This window comes from Equus quagga, chromosome 17 (assembly GCF_021613505.1).
Source record: "Equus quagga isolate Etosha38 chromosome 17, UCLA_HA_Equagga_1.0, whole genome shotgun sequence".
In the NCBI taxonomy this organism is placed as follows: Eukaryota; Metazoa; Chordata; class Mammalia; order Perissodactyla; family Equidae; genus Equus; species Equus quagga.
In genome coordinates, this window is record NC_060283.1 from 4,520,354 (window position 1) to 4,546,614 (window position 26,261).

Below are 26,261 nucleotides of genomic sequence, written 5' to 3' on the forward strand. Positions count from 1 at the left end.
TCCGAAGAAGCAGCCCAGGGGGTCCAGGAGATGGAGCAGAGACAGAAAAAGACTCTGTACAGCTTTACAAGTAGCATTCACGTGTCGAACGCTCACGCGTTTAAAGCGTGCGATCCCGCGGTCTTTAGTAGTCACAGACATGTGCCACCGCCTCAGGTAACTTCAGGATGTCCTCACCGCCTCAGAAAACCCGTATCCGTTAGTGGAGGGCCCCGCCACCCCGCCCTGCCCTCGGCCACCCCCTCTGCTCTCCGTCTCTCTGGGTTTTCCTGTTCCGGACTTCCCGTGGCGGGAGTCTCGGAGTTCGCGGCCTTTGTGTCTGCGTCTTTCACTTCGCAGTGTTCCATCCTTGTCGTAGCCTGAGTCAATATCTGCTTCCTTTCTTTAAATCGTGTGACATGCACATAACATAAGATTTTACCGCCTTAACCATTTGTACGTGCACAGTTCACTGGCGTTAAGCATATTCACATGATTGTCTAACCGTCACCACCATCCGTCCCCAGAACTTTTTCATCTTGCAAAGCTCACACTCTGTCCCCATTTGGCACTGACTCCCCATCTTCCTCCCCAGCCCTGGCACCCACCGTCCTACTGTCTGTCTCTGTGAATTTGATGACTCTGGGGACCTCCCATGAGTGGAGTCACACAGGATTTGTCCTTTTGTGACTGGCTGATTTCACAGAGCACAGCATCCTCAAGCCTCGTCCACATGGTGGCATGTGTGGGATTTCCTTCCACTTTAAGGGTGATAATGTCCCATCGTGTGGCTGGACCACATTCTGCTCACCTGTTCAGGCGGGGACAGACACTCGGTGCTTGGGCCTCCGGGCTGTTGTGCTGACGCTGCCGTGGGCACGGGGCTGCAGAGATCTCGTCAACACGTGACTCCGTTCCCCTCAGACATACACCCAGAGGTGGAGTTGGGGGGTCGTATGCTGTTCCTATGTTAATGTTTTGGGGAGCCTCCATACTGTTTTCCGTGGTGGCTGCAGCATTTTACATTCTCAGCGACAGTGTGCACAGGTCCCGTATCCTCACCAACATGAGTTATCTTCTTTCCCTTTCTTTCTCACTTTTCTTTTGGTAGGAGCCATCCTGACGGGTGTGAGGCGGCGTCTCATTGTGGTTCTGATTTGCATTGCCCCGATGGTGAGTGGTCTCGAGCATCTTTTCATGTGCCTGTTGGCCATCTGTCTTCTTTGGAGAAACGTCTAGCCAAGTCTCTGCCCATTTTTTTAATGAGGTTGTTTGGGGTTTTGTTGTTTACTTTATTCCTTTCTATGGCCAAATGGCATTCCACCGGAGGGGTGGATCACACTTCCTTTATTCATTCACTGGGGCCGCTGGGCTGGTTCCACTTTCTGGCTCTTGTGAACCGTGCTGTGTGAACAGCTGTGTACAAGCCTCTGTGTGCTCTGCATGCTCAGGTCTCCGGCATATTCCTAGGAGAAGACATTCTGGGTCGTGTGGGGACCCATGGGTCACCTTCCGAGCAGCTGCTAGACTGTTCTGCACGCTTTCCACTCCCAGCATTACTTCGTGACAGCAGGACCGCACAGTACAGAAGAAACACGTGGTTCTGGAGGTGAGGAGCCCGGGAGCCCTCCCATCTTCCAGAACACCGGGAGTGACGGGGAAACTCTAAAGGCTCCGGTGGGAAGAGAGGACGTTAACAGCCGGTAAACAAGAGTCACTGACATCAGCAGCATGAGATGAAAGGAGACGACGGTGACACCTCCACGTTGGAGGGAGGAGGCATGCATCCTGCAGCGCCCGGCCTCCCAGGCGGGGAAGCCAGGTGGACGCGGATAAACCAACAGCAACACAGTGGTTCACGGAGAAGTGAAGCGTCTGCTCATCACGAGGCATCTCACGGAAAGTGAAAGACGGACTTTCCCGACACACATTGCCGTCCAGGGCTGCGCGCTGAGAGCTGACAAAGGCTTCCTGCGAACCGCCGAGGAAAAGTGAACCCAACGGGGCGGACCAAAGACACGGGCAGACGTCTCCCGGAGCAGGAGGCGCGGAAGGTGGGACGTGCCGAGGGCTGCTCTCTAGCCGCCGGTGGAAGGCTGAGCAGGACCGCACCAGACGCCGTCTCATAGCCACTCGATCAGCAAAACGCCTCGGAAATGTGACCACCCCTCGGGAGAACAGGAGACAGGTCACTGGCCCCATTCGTCACTGGGTAGAGTGTAAAACGATGCGACTGACCTGGGACAGATCCTTGTGTCAACGTGGACGTCGCCGTGTGCCCCGTCTCGCAGTTCAGCTGGGGAGCACAAGCGGGACTTCGCTCAGTTGTCCCAGGATATGTGTCCCGGACGGTCCGCAACAGCATCCGTGTAAGAGCCAAACCTGGAAACAGCCCAGAGGCCAAACAGTAGACGGGACGAGTCAGCTGTGGAGCGTGAGGTCTCACCAACAATGAAGAGGCGGGCTGGCGGCCCAGCAGCCCCCTCCAGGGACGCCGGGAGCCTGCCCTGGGGAACCCACCAGCCCCAGGCTGAGGCCTAAAGGCCCTGACGTGGAGGGCTCCGAGCCGAGGCCCGGCTGGATCACTGGGGAGGGGCGTCCACAGGGACGCTGCCCTTGGACGTGACAGTGGTCGGGGCAGCATCCTGCGCCTGCTCTCAACTGTGATCTGCCACCTAGGACCCGGCAGGCCTGTACCCAGATGTGGCGTCTGCAGGTCCCACCAATGACCCACGAGACCTGGCCTTGGGCCTCGGGCTCCCAGTCAGGCCAGTTCATGGCCTCCCTCCAGGAAGACCTGGGCCCCCTTTGCCCCCTCACCACCTGAGGCCTGTCAGGGAGCTGGGAGCACTCTGCTGGAGCCAGGGTCTTGCTCCCCCATCTCTGCCCCCTCCTCCACCTGTCCCTCCATGGCAGCTCTTGGCGATGCTCACATACCGTGGGGCCTCGGCCTCTTCAGGGTCTTTCCGCGGCCCCAGGCACCCCCTGCTTGGCTCGAACCCCTCCCCGATCCAGGGCCTCCCCGCCCCACCCCCTTGGGCTTATCCCAAGCCTCGTCCCCCGAGCACTGGGTTTGTGGGGCCCCAGTGCTGAACGAGGGGAGTCTGCCGGGTGGAGAAGTGGCTTCCTCCGCCCCTTGGGCCGGGCCGCTGCCTGCGCCTCCTCTCTCTTTCCCTTTTCCCTTCTCTCTGCCTTCAGGCCCAGAAATGCATCTTTAAGACCAGGGTCGCCCAGCCCTGGCGCTGCCGGGCCGTAGCAGGGAATTCTCCGTGGGGGCTGCCCATGTGCCGTGGGGCGGTTGGCAGCAGCCTCTGGCCCCCCGGAGTGACCACTGAAAATGTGTCCAGGCACTGTGCCACGTGCGAGCCGCCCCCGGCACCGTGCACTGAGGAGTGGTGAGGACCTCTCAAGACACTGTGACCTGATCTAAGAGCGCGTCCTCACCTCAGTCCTCTGCCTCGCGGGTGCTCCACGCAGACAGGACAGGACACCCCAGGGCAGGAGGTGAGCACGTCTGTGGCTCCCACCCTCCCTCCTGGGCTGTGGACTTGGAGACGGGGTGGTGGGCTGCATCCCCACCTCGACAGCGACAACAGACATCAGGGCCACCTCTCACTGTCCTTCCCTGGGGAGACCAGGGACCCGCGGCCCTGAGGGTGGGCCTGGGGAGCTCCTCCCTGGAGAAGGGTCAGCTTCGCCTGCCCCCACCTTGGGGGACACGCACCGTAGGCCAGGCCAGAGGGCTCGGTCGGGCGGGTCGGGCAGAGGCCCCTTGATGACCTGGGCTCCTGGGCTGAGTCCTGTCTGGTGTGAGCGCCCCCCGGGCCGCAGAGCACTCGCTGCAGAAGCACCCGCCTGCCCCCAGAGATCCCTCACTGTCGCCAAGGTGATGCCACGCCACCATTCGGGATTTGTATTCAGAGAAAACCCCCCAGAAGATGTCCATGATTTGAGACTGCAGAGAAGGAAGCAAGTCGTTCTGGGACTGGGTGTCCCGAAGCAGGGACAGGCAGGAGACCAGACAACTCCTGTCTAGCGGGTTGACAGGTGCTCAGTAAAAATCGTGTCAGCGCCTTAAAATGTCACCTTGCAGGATAAACACGAGCGAGGAGAGTCGTCTGCCCAGGAGAACGCGCCCCCCCCACCCCCCACCCCCGCAGCCCCAGCTTGAGAACAGTCCTCCTGGGTCGTGGGACAGACGAGGGGCAGGAGGGGAGGCCTGGACCCTGAGCGAGCCCCAGGCGAGGGTGGGGCCACGGGTCGGGGCTTGGGCGTTCTCGAGTTAGGGTGGGCTTCCTTAGGGGTCGTCACACCAGGCCGGAGCACCCAGCGGCCAGCTAAAGATATTATCTCGATGAAAGTGTGCAAATTCTTGTTTCTGCAACACTAACACCCACCTACAGCAGGATGGGAACATAAATGGTGGTCATCTGTTCAAGGAAAACTGCAGACAATGAAAGCAATGAGCTATGGCCACAGACAACCACGCGGGTGATTAGGGATGTGAGTGAGGGGGAGGCACCTCTTCCTTCAGGCTCAGGAACAGGCCAGAGGCACGTCTGTCCTTGACTCGATTTACCTTCTGGAGCGGTTGGCTGGAAGGGGACAGGTTGGGGGGGATTCAGACCCGCGATGGTCTGGGTGTGGCTCTGCCGGTGCGCAGGCACGTAGAGATTCCTGGAGTGGGTCCTTACGAAACACGGCCTCACTGTATCTGAGCTACGCCGCACGTATTTCCGTTCAGTCTGTGGTTCTGGGCTGATGACAAAGCTGCCATGTTTTTATTTTGACTGCTGGGTGTTCAAGGTCCATCGCGCCCTGTGGAGTGTCAGCTCCGTAGGGCAGAGACCCCATGGTCCCCAGGGCAGGGCATGCAGCCAGAGCCAAATGGAATGTGGCAGGACAGGAGGTTAAAGGTGGGCCTGGTCGCCCCTGCCCATTTATCGGCGAGGTTGCTCGTAAGAGAGGCGCCTGCAGAAAATGCAGAATTCAGGGGGTGGGCCCGCAGCAAAGGAGCAGGGCTGCAGTCCAGGGCCCTGAAATGCCCCTTGGGAGATGGGGCACGAGTGAGCACCCCGAGGCCTCTGGATGGAAATTTGCAGCAGCAGCAGCCCAGTGCCAAGCGGAGACGGGAGGGAGGGCCAGCCGTGATGGGTCACTGACACTTCCCTGCCTGGCTCCACGCCCTGAGCTGGGGCTGCCATCCTGTCCAGCTGTGTGCACTGGGCGTGCCATGAGCCCCGTCTGGGGACACACTGTGTCACCTGGGTCTGGGCCCTACTGGCGGGAGCTGAGGGCATGGTGGGAGGGACCTGGCTCTCTCACCCTCCCCTCTGTGGTGGGGTCTGGGGGCACAGCGTGCTCTCCAGCAGGGACCCTGTCAACAGCGTCAGTGGGGGGGGGGGGGGCAGTGACAGCCTGTGGCCGGGCCCTCAGAGGCACTCAGGGTCCAGGCAGGGAGCAGGCCATGGGTAAGAGCTGTGGGGCCAGGGGCCTGCGGGAGGCCCAGCTGAGGGCCCCGGGCTGGGACGAGAGGAGCATCAGCCTCGTGGGCTCTGCTGGCCCCTCTCCTGAGCCCCAGAGGGAAGCAGAATAAAGCTTAGCCGTTGGAGACCCTTTTGCATTGCCTGCCTAATGGGCTTAATGTCTTGGCTGAATTCTAATGCAGGTAATTTTGCCTCCCACTCACAGATTTCAGAAAAAAAACACATACAATGGCCTTAGTTCACTTTAGCAGAGAAAGTAAAATAGTTGAAGAATAATAGTGAAAATTACCAGGCAACTTTCATCACCTTTATTTCTTTATCTGCTCGCTTGCGGTCTTCCCCGTTTTCCTGAATTTCCAACAATGCAGAGGTTATGATTAATTTCCAGAGAGTGTAACCTTTTTGGAAATGCACCCCTCGCCACAAATGAACAGCTGCTTGCAGTAATTAAAGTCATGTCCTCCTGCTCCAGCGGCCTGTGCTAATGAGGCTAATTGACAACAGCGAGCAGGGAGCGTCATTAGTCAGCCCGTGTAATGGCGGCGCTGGTGCCTCTGATTCTCTCCGTGGAGGGGGTTCTGCATCTGTTTTCAGTCTCTGTCTGCTCCCAGGATCTGGACCCTTGGCTCTGCTTTTCTCTCACAAGGATCCCCTTGCTGCCTGGTGTTCAATAGCCAGGTTCTCTTTTCAAAGGTGGAGAACAGGCTGCCGGGGCAGGACATTGCACGTTGGCTAGTGTTTAAAATAAAGGACGTTGGCTCCAAGGTCATCGGCACATTCTGTGACTTGGCATTTATCAGCATGGTCGCCCTCTGACATCCTGGGTGAAGCAGACACTCAGAACTCACAGGCAGGATTCCCTGGAGAAATACCATGATGGAAAAAGGCCCTAAGATCCAATATACTTTTGAAAGAAAACAAAACAACCAAACATATATTTTTATACTACCAGAAATTCTATGAATTTTTCTCAAGTGCACATGGAATATTCTCAAAGACAGACCATATGCTGAGAAACAAGGAAGGCCTGAATAAATTTAAGAAGATTAAAATCATATCAAGCATCTTTTCCAACCATAATGCCATGAAACTAGAAATCAACCACAAGAAAAAAACCAGGAAAGTGAAAAGTATGTGGAGAGTAAACAACATGCTACTCAACAACCAATGGATCATTGAAGAAATAAAAGGGGAAATAAAAAATATCCGAAGACAAATGAAAATGAAAATACACTGTACCATCTTATATGGGATGCAGCTAAAACAGTCCTAAGGGGGAAATTCATAACAATACAGGCCCACTTTAACAAATAAGAAAAGCTCAAATAAGTAATCTTAAACCATACCTAACAGAACTAGAAAAAGAAGAACAAAGTCCAAAGTCAGCAGAAAGAGGGAAATAATATATACTAGAGCAGAAATGAATGAAATTGAAAGCAAAGAAACAGTAGAAAGGCTCAATGAAACTAAGAGGTTGTTCTTTGAGAAGCCAGACTCACCAAGAAAAAAAAGAGAGAGAAGGCTCAACTAAATAAAATCAGAAATGAAAGAGGAGAAATTATAACAGATACCACAGAAATACAAAGGATTATAAGAAAAACTATATGCCAACAAATTGTACAATCTAGAAGAAATGGACAAATTCTTAGACTCATACAACCTCCCAAAACTGAATCAAGAAGAAATAGAGAATCTGAATAGACCAGTCACAAGTGATAGACACAGTAATCAAAAACTTCCCCCAAAATAGAAGTCCAGGACCAGATGGCTACTCTGGAGAATTCTGCCAAACATTCAAAGAAGATTTAATACCCTTCTCAAACTATTCCAAAAAAATGAAGAAGACAGAACGCTGCCTAACTCATTCTTTGAGGCCAACATCACCCTGATCCCAAAGCCAGACAAGGAAAACAAAAAGAGGGAAAATTATAGGCCGATGTCGCTGATCAACACAGATGCAAAAATCCTCAACAAAATATTGGCAAAGTGAATACAGCAACACGTTAAAAGAATCATACACCATGATCAAGTGGGATTTATACCAGGGACACGGGGATGGTTCAACATCTGCAAATCAATCAATGTGATACACTACATTAACAAAATGAGAAACAAACACCACATGATCATCTCCATAGACTCAGAGAAAGCATTTGACAAGATCCAACATCCATTTATGATAAAAACTCTCAATAAAATGGGTATAGAAGGAAAGTACCTCAACATAATAAAGGCCATATATGACAAACCCACAGCCAACATCATACTCAACAGGGAAAAACTGAAAGTCGTCCCTCCAAGAAGAGGAACAAGACAAGGGTGCCCACTCCCGCCATTCTTATTCAACACAGTACTGGAGGTTTGGGCCAAAGCAATTAGGCAAGAAAAAGAAATAAAAGATATCCAAATTGGCAATGAAGAAGTGAAACTCTCGCTGTTTGCAGATGGCATATTTTACATAGAGAAAACCCTAAAGAATTCATCAGAAAACTATTAGAAATGATCAACATCTACAGCAAAGTTGCAGGGTACAAAAATCAACTTACAAGAATCAGTTGCGTGTCTATACTCTAATGACAAACTAACAGAGAGCTCAAGAATACAATCTCATTTACAATCCCAACAAAAAGAACTGGAAGCCCAGGGACCATCTCCTATGATGGTGCTTAGTGCCCACCCTGTCTAGGGGACCCTGGAATAATCTGGATGTAGTCACCAAGCATGGGGCAGCTGGTCCAGTTTCAGGTCTCCAGTGTGTGTCTTCTCTCCGGTGGTCAGCTGCTCTGTGAAATCTCCTCCTCCAGCATCCATTCTAAATTCCCATTACACTCAACCATCACTGATGGTCTCGGGCTTGTCTGGTGGCCTCACCGAAACCCTGGTTCCTGAGGATTGTGAGCCCTTGGGAACCACACCCTTCTTGGGCTCCGATTGCTGCTCATACCCATCCCCAGTCATGGTTGGGAGAGGGAGGCCTGAGGGGCACCCAAGCAGGACACTGGCGCTCCACACACACTCCTCTCTGCCCGCCTTTGTAACAGCAGCCCCGCCTCCTCCTGCAGTTTAGAGTAATTAATCCCTCTCAAGATGTGACTCCGTTCACAGCCTGCTGGCCCTGGGTCGAAAGGAGCCCAAAGTGCCCAGACGAAGCTGTAGCTTGTAGTTCAGAGGGATGCTTAGTCTGTCCCCAGGCAAGCAAATGCCACCCCCTTGGGGACCAGAACCTCTAAACCTGTAGAGCCAAGAGTTATGGGGATTGAAAGCACAAAGTCACCTGTGGGTCACTGGGAGTGATGCTAAATGGGCCACTCCTGCTTCCACCCCTTGGCCCCCAGACCCACATATTCTTCCTACTGAGGACACGGAGCCGTGTTAAGGTTTCTGATTCAATGTGAATGCCACATCCTGGATGATGCTTCCCCGTCTCTATGGGGCATTGTGTCCAAGCTTGTGCTTCCGTTGTCCATTCAGGAGGCCGTTCCGATGCTCTGCTGGTCTGACAGCGTCTGGATGAGAGATACAGTGTGTGCGTCTCATGGACATGGGCCCCTTTCCACATCTCCGTCACTAGAAAGTGGGCTCCCTGGTCAGAAGCTATGTTGTGAGGGAGTCTATACCTATGGGGCAGCCCTTGGAGAGTGGCGCTGGCTGCGGCTCTGGAGCCAGGTGAGTCAAACCCACACCTGGAAGACGTGTCTGTTTTTGTGCAAACCGTTGGCCCTTCCAGAATGAAAGGGGCCCAGTGTTGTCAACTTGCTACCCAGTGGCTGGTTGGTCTCCTTGAGGAACAGCGCCATGCTGGAGGGCTCAGTGTTGGTCTGTTGCTGGCAGGTTGCACGTGCAGATGGAGAAGTAGCTAGGTTGGCCTTGAAAAGCAGTTCAAACCGTCAGGCCTATGCGTGTCCTCCATTTCTGCTGCCGCGGGCACTTTGTTCCTGTGCCCCTCAGTTTGATGTCTGGCTAACGTCCGCTGGTTGTGTTATCTTGTCGGCTTGGTTGTTTAGCGCCTCTTCCATGGAAGCTGCCGGGCGGAACCGTGTAATCCAAAGATCTTCACCCTCTGTGTCCACTCCCATGCGCCCATCGCAGGCCTCGACTCCAAACCTTCTTCTCTCTGATCATTCAATCTTCTTCCTTCTGGGTCCCGGACCAGCCAGCCAGGACATTTGGCACTGCCCCTGAGTCTGTCTATATGCTCACCTCGTGCCGCTTCTTCCACACAAAGTAAATGACCAGGTGCACGACTCGAAGCTCCACCCGCTGGAAAGATCTCCCTTGTCACTGTCTCTCAAAGCCGCCCCTGAATGAGGCTGTAAGGCAGTCGCCATCCGGTTTTGGTTTGCTGATCCATCTGTGAACCAAGTTTCAGCTGGGTGTTGGGACCCCTTAAGTGAGCTGAGGCAGGGACGCTGGTGCAACCATGGTGGGCGACGTGAGGGTTTGGGCAACCTGCTTATGCAGCCTGCTTGTGTCTCTAGTCCTGGACGTGCCATTCCCATCTCATGTGGGATTGCTGCTGACCTCACACAACTTTACGATTTGGTGGGTCTGACCGAACTCGGCTTGCGATGGGCAGTTCTGGATACGCCATCATTGAGCCCAAGGAGCACTCCAGAAGCTGTCCTTCGAAAGACGTGTAATTCTCCAGTGTGCGTGCTGCCTTTGCTCCAGAACCTCAAGGGCCTGCACGGTGCTTCACCCGCTGGGCTTGCCGCAAACTTCACGCTCACTCTTCCCCACCCCGACACCTCCGACACCGCGCAGTCTGCTGAATCACGTGGGCCAGCAGCAGGGCCGTCTGCACCGCGCACTGGAGCTGCGGCAGAGCCCCTTCCGCCTCCGGGCTCCACGAAAAGCTGGCAACCCTCCGTGTCGCCAGTCCGTGGGCAGAGCAGGAGGTCTAGGCACGAAACGTGCTGCCTCCTGGAACCAAGGAGGCCTCCAGGTGCTGAGCTTCCTTCTTCGCGGCAGGAGATGGAAGAGGCAGGGACCCCCTTTTACTCCACAGGGTGTGGTGGATAGACTTGAGGGAGCCCGCCATGGCCCCACTTCTGGGTGTTCACGCCCTTGTATGCCCTCCTGCCCTTTACCGTAGGCCGGCCTCCTGCCTGCCCACCAACAGAACAGCGAAGGCCATGGGCGTCGCTCCCGCGCTTACAGCAGGTATGTAAGATTCAGTTTCACCAGAAACTCACTCCAGATACTGCCCCCCTTTCCTGGCTTTGAAGAAGCAGCTACTGTGCTGGGAGGGGCCCTCTGGGGAGCGCCAGGTGACAAGGAACTGCCTTCAGCCTGTAGGAGCCAAGTAAAAACCTGGAGCTCTTGGTCCTACAGTCACGAGCAGCAACCGCATGAGCTCAGGAGAGGACCCTGGGCCTCAGACGACACCCCAACCCTGACCAATACCTTGACTGCCGTGTTATAAGACCCCAAGCAGAGGACCCAGCTAAGCCGTGCCAGGACGTCTGAGCGACAGAAACTGGGAGACAGTCAACATGTGCTATTTTAAACCACTGAGGTGGCCGGCCTGGTGGCGCAGCGGTTAAGTTCGCATGTTCCGATTCTCGGCGGCCTGGTGTTTGCTGGTTCGGATCCCGGGTGTGGACATGGCAATGCTTGGCACGCCATGCTGTGGTAGGCGTCCCACATATAAAGTAGAGGAAGATGGGCATGGATGTTAGCTCAGGGCCAGGCTTCCTCAGCAAAAAGAGGAGGACTGGCGGTAGTTAGCTCAAGGCTAATCTTCCTCAAAAAAAATAAAAATAAAAAAAAAATAAACCACTGAGTTTGTGGTAATTTGGGGGGATGTCCCAGCACACTCTTGACTAATGGACCCCTAAAATCGTCACTGAGTGACAGCCCCGGAATCTCTGTAGGATTTAATCTGCCAAGGCCTCCGACGTGCTCACCACTTCTTGCTCGCCGTGTCTGGTCAGCACGGCGTCATCGACGTAACGGATTCACGTGATGTTCCGGGGGATGTTCCAGGGGACGTCCAGATCTCTTCAGACCACGTGCCACCCCCTTGAGGACTGCATTACGACAGAGTGGGAGAGTTAACACAGCCTTGGGTAAAGCCATAAATGTATATTCGTGTCCCTTCCCTGAGAATGTAGAATGTTTCTTACTGTCTCTTCCTGATTGGAAGACAACACGTTTGCCTAATCAAAGCTTACGTGTCGTGTGTCTGAGACCGTATTAATCTGCTCTAGCAAAGACACCGCATCTGGATGGCAGCTGTCACCAAGGCTGCTATATGGCCGGGCCTGCTGTAAGCTACGGTTTTACTCCAGGATCATCTGGTTTCTGCAGGGCCAGACTGGAGAATTAGATGGAAGCACAACGGGGACCGCCAATCCTTTAGATCTTTTAAGAGCGGCATTAATTTCAACCCTTCTCCCTCCCCCAGCTCCCACCCCTCTAAATGCAATATATTTTTTAAAATCCCTTTATCGTCATGAGCAAGGAGTGGGAGCAGCTTCAGAGACTACTTCTGCTTGGCCTTCCTTCCTCCGACAACTCTTACCCCACGGGACAAGGACCCAAGGTGGTGTTATGCTAATTAGGCATTTGTAGACTAGGGAAATGACGCGTGGGGCTTGCCGTAAGCTCACTATAAACCACACTGGAAGCAGGACTTCGTCCTTACCCCATACGTCTTCATTCTGACCCGAGGGCTGCTGAGGATGCTCCAAGCTGACGTTGACCCTCTCTCCAACAGTTCTCAAAAATGTATTTCCTTTTCTCCCCGCTGCACCGTCACTTGAGTAAATGGTGGTTGGTTCCTTTCAGGAGGGGTCAGCGAGTCATCTCAGCGTCTTCTTGCTGCGGTGTTGCAGGGTGCTTCCCCTAGTAAGCCAGCAAGCTCCAAGCCTGGGGACTGGCCCGGGTTCGAAATCTGAGCAAGGGATTATGGTTTTTAGGGCGAGTGCCCTTGGCCTCCGATCACCCATTCTTGCTCTTTTATGATTATGTCAGACAGCAGCCGTGCTGGTAGTCTGTGCATTTTAGCTCTCGGGATGCCGTGACCTACTAACCATCTCCATGACCCACTCGGGACCAGGCCCCCTTGCTGTCACAACGACCTTTCCAGTTGTCATGGAAACTGCAACCTCCTGGCTTCTGGTGGTGAAGTGCTGCCACCTGGCCTCCACTGCGTTAAGGCCCTCGAATCCTGTGCTATCATTGAGCTAAGTCCTGTGACAGCCACTCTGTCATCCTGTGAGGAGGCCCTGTGAGCCAGTGCATTCCTGACGGCCATGGAGAGCGGTGCGTGCTCTGGGCCCTCCTGGAACATAAGACTCTGGTGGGCCTGCTGGCCTCACGTAGCGTGTGGATCCCAGCATGCCCATGCCCACAAGCCTTTCTCGACCATATGCGCGGCAACTCGGGCATTTCAAGTCAGGTCCATTTCTCAGCACGCGGCATTGTTTTCCACAGGCTTCCAAGAGCAGTGCGCACCATCCCCTGGGGCTCTTGACAGGGTCTTAAATTCTGGATCCCAAAAGAGTGCCCCCCAAATCAACACTTTCTTATCCAGTCTTACGATCTGACTTCCTCGATTTGACGCTCAGATCCAGTCCCATGGGGATTTCCCAATCCTGTGTCAGGCCCAGTGGGTCCCTGCATGAGTTATGCTGCAACGTCATCCAGACTTCAGGCTCGGCAGCCAGAGAGAGGAATGGGGCCAGCTCCTGCGGAGGGCACCCACCGCCTTGTGGGAGAAACTCCTCTGTATTGTCTTTGCACATGGGGAGGGGTGGGTCCCTTACAGACTCAGAAAACCCTGAGGGGTCAAATTCTCCAGAGGCATCCACCAAGGGGTCCCCATCCAAGGATCAGGAGCCCAGATTTTCCCAGCCAGGGCCCTGACATTGGCACAAAAGACCTGCCTCCGGGAGCAGTGCCCCAGCGTCGAAGTGCACTCACTCTGAACTTCCGCTCTGGCTGCCCTCCCGCTGTGTGAGATGAGGAGTCTGTGTGTGTGAGACCCTCTGGCTCTCACACTTAGTTTTCAATTATTTATTTTTTAAATTGAGGTACCATTGGGTTATAACATTCTATAACTTTCAGGTGTACATGATTATATTTCGATTTCTGTGTGGATGACATCACGTTCACCACCCAAAGACTAATACCCCCCGTCACCGCACATGTGCCCGCCACCTCTTTCGCCCTCCTCCCTCCCCCTCTCCCGTCTGGTAACCACCAATCTAATCTCTGGATCTAGGTGTTTGTTGTTGTTATCTTCTATTTTTGAGTGAAATCATATGGTGTATGACTTTCTCCCTCTGACTTATTTCACTCAGCATAGTACCCTCAAGGTCCATCCATGTTGTCACAAATGGCTGGATGTCATCGTTCCTTATGGCTGAGTGCTATTCCATTGTGCATATACACCACATCTTTATCCATTCGTCCCTTGATGGGCACCTAGGTTGCTTCCAAGTCTTGGCTATTGTGAATAGTGCTGCGATGAACATAGGGCTGCATGCATCTTTATGCATTCGTGTTTCCGTGTTCTTTGGGTAAATACCCAGCAGTGGAATAGCTGGATCATTTAGTAGATCTATGCTTAATTTTCTGAGGAAACTCCATGCTGTTTCCCACAGTGGCTGCACCAGTGTGCACACCCACCAGCAGTGTACAAGGGTTCCCTTCTCTCCACATCCTCTCCAACACTTGTTATTTCTTGTCTTGTTAATTATAGCCATTCTCACAGGTGTGAGGTAGTATCTCATTGTAGTTCTGATTTGCATTTCCCTAATAATTAGTGATGTTGAACATCGAAATGTGCCTGTTGGCCATCTGTATATCTTCTTTGGAGAAATCTCTGTTCAGATCTTTTACCCAGTTTTTAATTGGGTTGTTTATTTCTTCATTGTTGAGCTGTATGAGTTCTTTGTATATTTTGGATATTAACCCCTTATCAGATACATGGTTTGCAAATGTTCTCTCCCAATTGTTAGGTTGTCTTTTTGTTCTGTTGATGGTTTCCTTTGCCTTGCAGAAGCTTTTTAGTCTGATGTAGTCCCATTTGTTTACTTTCTCTTTTGTTTCCCTTGCCTGGTCAGACGTGGTATTTGAAAATATACCTTGCTAGGGGCCGGCCCGGTGGTGCAGTGGTTAAGTTCGCCCGTTCTGCTTTGGTGGCCCGGGGTTCGCCGGTTCGGATCCCGGGTGTGGACACGGCACCGCTTGGCAAGCCATGCTGTGGTAGGCGTCCCACATATGAAGTAGAAGATGGGCACGGATGATAGCTCAGGGCCAGTCTTCCTCAGCAAAAAGAGGAGGATTGGTGGTAGATATTAGCTCAGAGCTAACCTTCCTCAAAAAAAAAAAAAAAAAGAAAGAAAATATGCTGCTAAGACCAGTGTCGAAGAGTGTACTGCCTATGTTTTCTTCTAGAAGTTTTATGGTTTCAGGTCTTACATTCAAGTCTTGAATCCACTTGGAGTTAATTTTTGTGTGTGATGTAGGATAGCTTTCATTCTTTTGCATGTGGCTGTCCAGTTTTCCCAACACCATTTATTGAAGACGCTTTCCTTTCTCCATTGTCTGTTCTTGGCTCCCTTGTTGAAAATCAGCTATGGATGCGTGGATTTATTTCTGGACTCTTGATTCTGTTCCATTAATCTGTGTGTGTTTGTGCCAGCACATGCTGTTTTGATCCTATAGCTTTGTAGTATATTCAATTATTTGTTCACTGCCCTCAGCGTTTCATTATCTACCTGAAGGGTCTCAATGCAGCTTAGGAACAACCATCTATTTCCACTAGCCTTATGTCATCCTTTGCGCCCCCTTGTATATTTCAAGTGCCTAAACCATCCCCTGGCCCGTGCATTTCCCCCCACCAGCTCATTCTTTCAAGACACCGCTCGTGAGCATTTTAGCATTTGGACCACCAGCTATGCTAGTGTCCATGCTCCATCCCAGCCAGGCAATGAGCGAGCCAGACCCTAAACTCCATCTTACCACCTGCCTTCCTGGACCGTTCCTGCCGCCAACTGTGCCAGTTGGGTTCTCCAGGCAGCAGACACTGAGGCAGTTAGGAACACAAGAGGCTCACTGACCTGGGAAAGGAAAGGGGAAGAAGTTAGATTGAATGGTGCTGTCAGCCCACATGTGGACCCGACACATCTCTTTGAGCCCCACGGGGAGCTGGAGCTCGGAGCAAAGACTGTTTAGCCAAGCCCACATTTGGCAGAAATAGCTAGGGTCTTTTCCTACCATCTTGTTCAGTCCTGGGCTGAGGGCCATGCAGCGTGACAGGCTAGAAAGCTGAGGCCGACCCAGAAGGAGCTATTTGTTGGAGGTTGTCAGCCAATCCTGTTCCTTGAAGATGGGCGTCAAGTCCTTTGTTCAAAGGGGAGCTGAGCGGCGCATCTGTACGTCTGCTGCCTTCAAGTATAATTCTGTTTTACACCTCTCCTAACTTCCAGTTACACGTCTTTCAGTGGCGACCCAAAGAGAGTAGAGCGTGCATCCTGGTCAGAGGATTATTAGCATCTTCAGCACTAAGCAGATGAGGGCAGGACCTGCAAATGCAAACTCGTGACCTCCCTCTGCCTTTTGTGCCATAGTCAAACCTTTTTTAAATTTGATTCTTTAATTTACTAGTGAAATTAGACATTTACTTAAAAAGTTTTTTTAATTGTAGTAAGAACACTTAACATGAGATCTAGCCTCTTAACAAAATTGTAAGTATACATATATTGTTCACTGTAGGTACAATGTTGTCCAGCAGCTCTCTAGAACTTACTCTTCTTAACTGAAACATTATGCTCATGGACTAGTAACTTCCCATTTCCCCCTCCCGCCAGCCCCTGGCAATCATTCCACTCTTTGATTCTATGAATTTGACTATTTTAGATACCTCATGAAGTGGGATCATGCAGTATTTGTCTATGACTGGCTTATTTCATTTTGCATAATGTCCCCAACGTTCGTCCATGTTGTTGCATCTTGCAGCATTTCCTCCTTTTTAAAGGCTGAGTAGTATTCCACTGTATGTACATACCGTATTTTCTTTACCCATTTATCTGTCAATGAACTTTCAAGTTATCTCCACATCTTGGTTATTGTGAATGCTGCTGGAATGAACATGGGAGTGCTAATATTTCTTTAAGATCCTGATTTCAGTATTTTTGGATAAATATCCAGAAGTGGGACTGCTGGATCATATCATAGTTCTATTTCTTATTTTTTGAAGAAACTCCATACTGTTTTCCATAGTGGCCGTGCCATTCTGCATTCCCACCAACAGTGTGCAAGGGTTCCAATTTTTCTACATTGTTGCCAACACTTTTTTGATTTTTTTTTTAAATAAGAGCCATCCTGAAGGTACAAGGTGATATCTCATTGTGGTTTTGATAAGCATTTCCCTGATGATTAGTGATATTCAACATTTTTTCATACATCTGTTGGCCATTTGTATGTCTTTGGAGAAATGTCTATGCAAGGCCTTGCTCGTTTCTTAATCAGGTTATTAGTTTTTTCTACTATTGAGTTGCAGAAACTTCTCATATATTTTGGAGAATAACCCCTTATCAGACACATGGTTTGCAAATATTTCTTCCTGTTTGTAGGGGGCCTTTTCGTTTTGTTGATTGTTTCCTTTGCTCTGCAGAAGTTTTTTAGTTCATGTAGTCCCACTTGTTATAATTGTTTTTGTTACCTGTGCTTTTGGTGTCATATCCACGAAGTCATTGCCAAGACCAGTATCATGAAACTTCCCCCTTATGTTTTCTTGTAGGATTTTTAGTTTCAGCTCTTACATTTAAATCTTTCATCTATTTTGAGTTGATTTTTCTGTATGGTGTAAGATAAGGGTACAGTTTCATTCTTTTGCCTGTGGATATCCAGTTTTCCCAACACTATCTTAATTCAGGTGTATTTTCAATCCCACAAGGCAGCCATATTTCTTTCTTTTTACCACTTATTTCCTTTTCTGGTGCTCTCAATTCTTGCTGCATTGCCAGGCTCCAGCTGAGAGGATTTCCTTCTGCCTGGAAATCTCTGTTTAGTGCAGCTCTGCTGGTGTTGAAATCTTTTTTTTTTTTTTCTGAAAATATTTTTATGTTGCTTTCATTTTGGAGGACAAATGCTAAGTGTAGAACTCTCGGTTGGCATTTTCTTCTTTCAGGATACAGAATGTTGCTTCCTGTCTCTGGCTTTCATCATTTCCATTGAAAAGTCCAGTGAAGGCAGTGTCTTTTTCGCAGCTGCTTTTGGATTCTCTCTTCGGGTTTTGGTAGTTTTACTATGATGTTACTATTGTGGTCCTCTCTGTATTCATCCTCCTTGGCATTCATAGTTTCTTGAATCTAGACTTTAATATCGTTTGGTTAGTTTTGGAAAATTTTTTTGGTGTCTCTTTTCCCCATTCTGTCTCCATTCCTTTCTGAGACTCCAAATACACGTTACATTTTTACTGTATCCTGTATCTCTTTCGGTGCTTTTCTGTATTTTCCATCCCTTTCTGAATGTTTTCTACAGACCTATCATAATTTCACAAATCTTATCTCCTGCTTGTCCAACTGCTTTTAAATTCATTTATTGGGTTTTTAATTCCAGTTACTCTATGTTTCAGTTTTATAGTTCCCATTTGATTTTTTTTTCTGTGACAGATTCCAGTTCTTTGGTGAAGTCCTCCAATCGGCCATCTATTCCCTTGAATATATTCATCACCTTTTAAAATCTAAAATCTCCAACATCTGGATCAACTGCATGTCTGTTCTCGTTTTCAGTCATTTGGCATGTTTTGCCTTCTGGAAAATCTAAGAAACTTCTAGAGCTTCACAGAAAGAAATACAGTACAAACTCTTATGTGTCTTGCTCCTTTTGCTTAATGTGTTTTTGAGATTCATACATGTCACATTTATCACAGTTCATTCCTGCTGAGTGCTGAGTGCTATTCTACTGTTAATATACCACAATCTGCTTATCCATTTTCCTGTTGGACGTGTTTTTTTATCTTCTGTCATTATGAATAAATCCAACAATAAACATCCTTGTACATCTCTTGTGGACATATATTTTCATTTCTCCTGGGTGAGCACACAGAACTGTGGAGTCGTAAGGCAGAAGTATGCCTCATCTGAAAAAATGAACACGAGAACTTGCCCAAGTTTTCCAGATTGGATGTATCATTTTAGACGGCGATATGTGAGTTCCAGTGGCTCCACACTGTCATCAGTATTTGGTACTGTCAGTCTTTTTAATTTCAGCCATTCTAACACATGGGAAGTGGTATCTTTTCGTGGTTTCAGTTTGCATTCCCGAGTGACTCATGACACTGAACGTTTCATGTTCTTATTGGTCATGCATGTATCTTCGTTGTGACGATCTGTTCAAGTCTGTAGGCCATTTGTTAAATTGGGTTTTTTATTTGCATTTTCTTTCTTCAAGCTATGAGTGCTTTGTCAGGACACAGAGATTATTGTTTTTCCTGGCAGTCCATGGTCTAACTGTTCACTGTGAAGAGCAGAAAAATTTAATTTTGATTTTTCTCTGTGATTTGTACTGTGTCCTAAGAAACCTTCGCCCATTCCAAAGCTGTTTAGATGTTGGTTTTCTCCTAGAAGCTTGTTCAAGTACTCAGCTTAGACCTATGACCTATTTTGGATTCATTTTTGTATGTGGCATATGCTAGGAGTCAAAGTTCATTTCTTTCCACACAAACATCCAGTTATTGGTCACTGGTTGAAAAGATTCCTTTCCCCACGTAATTGCCTTGGCAATGTTGTTGAAAATCAACTGTTCTCGTATTTATGGGTCTATTTTTTTATTCCATTCCATTTCATTGATCTATTTCAGAGGTTGGCAAACTTCTTCTGCACAGGGCCAGATGGTAAATATTCTGGGGTTTGTAGGCCACTTGGTCTCTGTTGCAACTACTCAGTTCTGCCAATGCATCGCGAGAGCAGCCAATTGGGGGGCTGGGTCCAGTAGCAAGTGGGGGGCAGTCCCATAAGTTGCTCAAAGTCTCAACTCCTGTAAGCTTGTCAAATTTAATTCTCATCTACTCATTGGTCTGTCTGGGAACTGGTTTGTGCTCCACTCGTCAGTTGTTGTCTGCTGCTCTGCCTGTAACATTTTTATTGTTCTACTGGCTACCAAATATTCTATACTCTCATCTCCACTCATTGCTCCACTTTGAAATCAAAGTGCTAAATTCCAAGAAAAAATTACCAGAAGAATTTGATTGGGAGTGTACTATTATAACAGCTAATATGGAGCACTTACATAGTCAAGCATTGTTCTGTTATATATTTAAATGTGTTACACTTAATCTTCACAACTCTGTCACTTGCCAGCTGGGCATCCTTGGACCAAACTACTTAACCTGTGTCCTTCTTATGCACGTGTAAAGTAAGGAGAGCTATCTATCTCATAAACCTGCCGTGAAGACAACTTACGCACATAAAGCCCTTAGAACAGTGCCTGCATACAGTAAGAACTCATTATGTTAACAAGTAGAGAACTGTACAGGAATAACCACCACCAAATGGCTTACTAAGGTGGTGTGCAACACTGGCAGCTGCGGTGGTCCTTGTCTTTGAAGCACTGTAACCTCCCTGGGCTCGTAATTCAAAGGAGCACGGTGTCACCTGTGTGTTCGGTAAGCAGTGAAAGACTGGCATAGACAGGAAAGGCACCAGCATGTGCCGAACGCTGGAAAGGCCTCAGCAAGGACAAGAATGGGATCCAGAGGGAGGAAACTGGACCAAGTCAAGAATGAACACAGCCTACGGGATGAGTCAAGCAATGCAACTCCTTAACTCTGTCGCTGCAGTGCAGACGCGGCCACAGACAACCTACGAACAGACGGGCAGAGCTGGGTCCCCACAAAACTACCTGGACTGACAGGGGCTGGGCCAGAGCTGGCACCTGGAATGTAGCTGCTCCGAGGCAGAAAGATAATCAAATCCATTTGATTGCACTGAAGGTGCTTGAGTTTTCTGGAGACACAGGTTTTAAATAAAACAGCAGGTTTAAAGCCAGGATTCAGAAAGGCTAGCTGGTGACACGACGGGGTTGAGAAGTGAGTGGAGAGTTAACAGCTAACATTTATTAAGCGTTTACTGTAACGCAAGAACTATCTATCTAAGTCTAGGAACTTGTTACTAGCGTTTTCCCCACCTGACAGAAGCTGAGACGAAGAGACGTTAACCAGCCTGAGTGGCTGAGGTGGGATGCGAACACAAGCCCCTGGCCCCGGAGCCCATGCCTGTCCAGTGGGAGGTCTGCAGTCCAGGCGTGCAGAGGTGTGGGCCCAAGCCAGCGCAGAGGGGCCTGGTGACCAACTGGCCGTGGGGGATAACAGGAACCAGGGGGACACTTGTTTATGCAAAGAGGTGGAAGGGGAGTGAAGAATGAGCAGCTGGGATGAGGCATCACGTTTGAAATATCCTAACAGAACACCTGACAAACACCACCAGAGAGTTACTGGGAGGGCTGGGAGCCAAAAAGCACAGGCTGGGGGCGCGCAGCACACGGAGGAGAAGCAGCTGGAGGACAAGAGCCAGAGGCTCTCCCTGTCAACAAAAGTAGGCTGAGCACCCGTGTGTCAGGCACGGATTGTTCTAGGCTTTTGGGGTAGAGCAGTGGGCAAGATGATTCCTGACCCTGAGGCTGGCACACTCGTCACTCAGTATGGCTCAGACTCTTGCACAACATCTGGTATACAGCACAAGAGCTGATGCCAGGAAACCCCAATCCATTAAAAACCAACAGTGCTTCTCTCATTGGAGCCCCCACACCCTGTCTGGTTAGTAAGGCCCAAGCAAGGTACAAGAGAATTTCTAGAAACAAAGAATCAGGCTTTATTTTTGTTGTTATTTTTAATACAGGTTTCGTACTGTAGACATCTGTTAGTCTCATAATTCAGTATGGCCAGTACACAGAAATTAAAGTAGAAATGAAATGAGAGTGGCCTTGTTCCTGGTCCTTGGGCTGGCACCTGCCAACCCCCGACAGACTCTGTTCTTCCCATCCTCGTGTCCTTTCCCTGCCACTTCAGACAAGCAAGACAAAACACCGCCCAAAAGAAAAACCCCGAACGCTCTTTCATCAGCAGTAGGTGGGATGAAATAAGACGCGTTACCTTGGGTGGGATGGAGAAGCCAACCCAATCCAAACCACAGATAGGCAGCGTGGGCCGCCCCTGGAGCTGAGCCCTGGCGGTGGCCAGCACAGCTCTCCACCAGGTGAGACGAGACGGCACCATCCATGAGCAGTCCCCGAGTCCCGTGCCACGTAGGTCAGCCTCCTGGAGACAAGCGAAAGGAGCCCTGTCCTCTGGTGGCGCTAGGTTCCAGGGGAGAACACACGAGGACAGTCTCTTCTGAGAGGAGCTCACAGCAGAGAGGGTTCCTGAGGAGGCGCGAAGGCCAGGCGAGGCACCCCTGCCACCTGTCCCAGGGCGTCCTGCCGACTCCACTGTCCTTGGTGCCAGACCTCACGAGGAGTTACTATCCCATTTACAATGGACAAGTAAATACGAAATAAGGCATCAGACGTTTCATTTCTTTATTTCCATATGCAATGAATGTTTAGGCACGCTGCTTGGGATGCTATTTCTAAAAAAAATCGTTGGCCATTTTTCAGAATATCCTTTTGGTTTTAAATACTGGTCAGGAAAAACAAATGATGTAAAAATACGTGAATAATTTTCTATTACAGAAATGAAAAACTGATTTGCATCTAAAAGTGCAAGAGGTGAAGTAATTGAACTCTTTCACCAGACGGTATGGCAATATACAATATATTGCTTCAGCTGTTTGAGAAGGCTGGGATGGATTTTTTATATTGACATAGAAAATTATAAATTACATTGAATTAGTATCCATAATCACTATATATATACACAAACCAGTTCTAAAAAAAATACACTGGTTTAGAATTTACGAGTGAAAATCTCACAAGGTACAGTAAAACAATTAACATGCTTAGGTGCCGGATTCTGATTTCTAGTTTAAAATACTAGCCTGTAAAATGAACGCACTCTAATTCCATTAGCAGCACGAGCATTTTTCAACTGACTTGCCTAATATGATTTAGGTATGTTAAATACGCAGATTGCTCTGAAATGTTCATTTGGTGATGCTTGTTAACAAGGTAAATTTTGGTGAATGGGTTAAAAGGCAGATGAACTACCGAAACAAAACAAAAAACGAAAACGAAAACGAAAAACAAAAAAAACCCAAACCACAAGCCATGTACACTCCAAATAGTCTAGTGTTTCACCTGTAGGAATAATCATTTCAAGCAAACGAGACTTTAACAGAACATATGGCTTTACAATAACATCAATTTATCAACTAAGCTGGAGCAATAAATACTTAATCTCTACCAATAGACTTACATTTTTTGATCCGTTTTAAACAATACAGAAAACAGTTACCAATCAAAAACTGGTTATAAAAAGAACACCAAATATTTCTTATTCAAAATCACCTTTGTAAGTTAGAACAACCAAAATAACACTTAGAGGGCACTGCAATCCGACAACTCCTTGCCAACCTGGAAGAAAAATGAATTCAGAATTTTGTACAAGGTGAAAAATGTATGAAAACTGCCTAATACTTTGGTCACACTAATAATTGTCAAATAGTTATGTTTCAAATACAATAGATCTGTGTATTCACTTTTATAAAACTACTCTTACAGCCATTTAACTATAGCATTACTACCATCATTACATGGGTGGCAAGATCTTATTTCACAGGCTACCCATTATTTAGAACAATACAATATAAACATACGCAAAAATTCTTGGTATTTGTCAATGTGCAATATTTTTACACTTCTGAATCTCTCTGTACAATGTCTCAGAATCTAGAATATAAAGGTTGCTGGTCCTGATCCCTTGCAGAGTGAGTGCAGCAGTGGCGGCTGGGCGGGCTCCAGACGAAGCCGCCAGAGCCCTGGGATGGTGGCGGTCTGCAGTCCTCAGTCAGCAGCAGCAGAGGTCACTCATCATACAGGGCCGTTGACTGACGTGTCGCCTGGCAGGCTTGGCTGGTCTGTCCTACAGAGTAAGAGACATCGGAGGCACTTACAGCAGAAATCTGAGACAGAAAATTAACTTGGTTTAGCTCCCTCAGGGTGGGGAGCGTTTATTTGAATGTTGTTTATGCAATGCCCAGCACAAAGCCTGCCACTTAGTAGTTACTTAATGAAATGCTTCATAAATCAATTTATCTAAAGCTCCAGAAAGTCCAGCTGAATAGCAGCTAAGCTTCATCTTTATCAGGCATTTAACAAGGGCTGCAGAAGACGGGTTCTCCGAGATAACTACCCTACCTCAGCCTCTTCCAAGCACAAATGCAGACAGGTCAGTGGCTTTTATTTTGTTTAAAGACTGGCACCTGAGCTAACTTCTGTTGCCAATCTTTTCTTCTCCTCCTGCCCCCCAAAGTCCCCCAGTACATAGCTGTGTATTCTAGCTGTAAGCACCTCTGGCTGTCCCGTGTGGGACGCCGCCTCAGGATGGCCTGGTGAGCGGTGCCATGTCGGCGCCCAGCATCCAAACTGGCGAAACCCCAGGCCGCCGAAGCAGAGTGCGCGAACTCAGCCACGGGGCCGGCCCCGGAACAGGGGTTTTTAAACTGTCACTCCCAGAGCCTTCGGGAGCTACTTGCTCAGCCCTCCTCCAAAACAGCTTTTCACCTGCTCCATATATTGAAATCCACATAAAATTTCATTTGAAAAATAGGATTCTGCTACTAAGCGAGGGGGGGAGAAAAGGAAGCAAAAGAAAAAGCTTGTAAAGAGGACCAACTGTTGGGAACTGAGATGTGCACTGGCCAGTGTGCTCCCACAAAGCAGACGCTAGGTTTCAAGTTGGAGGGAAGGAGAGGCGGGTACCATATGAACAAGGCCAGGACAGAAGACATAAATTCTGCCTTCTGTCAAAATTACAACCTGAACACGTAAGAGATTCCTGATGGTGTGACCAAAACAATTTCATAAAGCAGACCTGGCAAAGGATGCTTAGAGCTGAAATTGGGATGCATACAGTTACTTTTGAACTAGCCTTCAGAATTCATAAACAGAACGCTTCAGATACCTGCTATTCTTAACAGAGAACCAAGAAGCCAGCTCCACACACACAGTACACTCTCTACTTACACTGGGTGAAGGCTCACTCTATCAGAGACACGGGAACCAAGAGTTCTGGAACCAGGCAGAACAGGGACATAGCCTGCCTTCACCACTTACAAGCTGTGTGATCTTAAGCAAATTTCTTAACCTCTTGCAGTCCAGCTTTCTCCCCCTGTAAAAGGGGGACAATAATCCCCTCCATAGAGGTTAGTAAGTATATAATGCGTGCAAAGTGCTCAGCACACTGGCTGGCACAGACATGGTACACACTTGATAAACAGCAGTGAAAAATAAATCGCCATGGCAATGTGAATCTTTGAGTGCAACAGTGCACATCTGACAATCCAAAGGCTCACGATCTCTGGCTGCGACAGGAACCTTGCGGGAAGACTGCGTATGAAAAGTCCCAGATGGCTCCCTTCATCTCCAACACTGCCCTAAACTGCTCGTAGAACACAAATGTGACACACGGGAAACTGGCCGTCTCCTGCCATCTGTCTCAGGGGCTTCTGTCCGCCTAGGAGACCCCTGCTCCCTCCGCAGCTCCGCTCGCTCCTCCTGGCACCCCTCCACGCGCCCCAGACCATCAGTGGGTCCTGCTTTATCATCAGGCCTGGACCCGTGGCTGCCGTTCTCAAACGTGTTGGACGGAGGACGATGGACGAATGCATGGACACAAGCGATGCCCCCTTCTTCCACCGGCTCCCCCCACTCTCTCCTCCACCATCTGTCCCGCAGATTGGAGAGGCAAGGCTCTTCACACAGATATTTCTGGGCAGGAGAGCAAGTGGGTTCCCTGAAGCACACAATCCTGCACTCCAGAGGGCCAAAGAAACGGTCCCAGAGCCCGTGTCCTTTATGTCAGAGACCAGACTCCCGAAGCAGTGACTCCAGGTTGGGAGAGTGGGACCCTCCTGCCTCCCAGGCCGCCCTCAGTACAAAGGAAGTGTGCAGGTAACAGGGCTGACAGGACTGACTGGGAATTAGACTTCGAGGACCTTTAAAAACACACACGGGAAACTCCAGGCAAACACCTGACTCGCCCAAATGCTCAGAAGCACGGGTGGAGCTGGAGGCCAGAGCTGGAGCGCCACCCTGCCTCCTCCTCCAACACTGTCACTAGAGCCAACATGCTCAGATGGTTCTTAGAAGTAATTTGCTGCATGCACAGTTTTTTTAATCACAAAAGCAAACCCCTCATTCTGGCTTTAATTTCCACGAGGGAAACAAAAGCAGGGTGTGCTACACTATGAATATAAAGGCTTGCCGACGAGTGAACAGAGAGTGCCCCCTACTGGTTCCCACTGGTTACATTCCCCCTAAAATGCCGAGACGATGGGGGGTTGGGGGGGGCGGGGCGCGGCAAGGGGTAAGTAGTTCTCTGAAATGCCTTGGAAGGTTACTCTATTCCTTATGGAGGCATATACAAACCCAGGTATGTCTAATCACACAGATGACTCTGGGAAGTGCTGAGCAAAGCTCCTTGTGGGCCGAGGACAAATCATCCTCTTCTGGCACGAGCGCTGGAGCGACCTGAGACCACACCCGCTTGGCCTGTGAGGTTGTGTGCAGCGGGCGCCAGCCCTGGGTGGCTAAGGCTTTGGCCCAGCCTATCCCTGTGGACCAGTGGCTCAGTCACAGCAAAAGGTGACCAGAAAGAAACATCGTATTCCAAATCACTTGGCT

The 26,261-nt window shown here is 49.5% G+C and overlaps 1 protein-coding gene across 7 annotated transcripts in view; it reads right to left on the bottom strand.

Moving 5' to 3' along the window:
* Nucleotides 1–21,984: 21,984 nt before the first annotated feature.
* Nucleotides 21,985–26,261, bottom strand: part of PPP6R3 (protein phosphatase 6 regulatory subunit 3) — a 145,602-nt gene continuing 141,325 nt past the window's right edge. For all 7 annotated transcript variants that reach the window (XM_046643786.1, XM_046643784.1, XM_046643783.1 and 4 more), the window contains one exon: nt 21,985–23,499. In XM_046643786.1, coding sequence (XP_046499742.1) covers nt 23,448–23,499 — 52 coding nt within the window. In that variant the 3' untranslated portion in view covers nt 21,985–23,447. The remainder of the gene's footprint in view (nt 23,500–26,261) is intronic.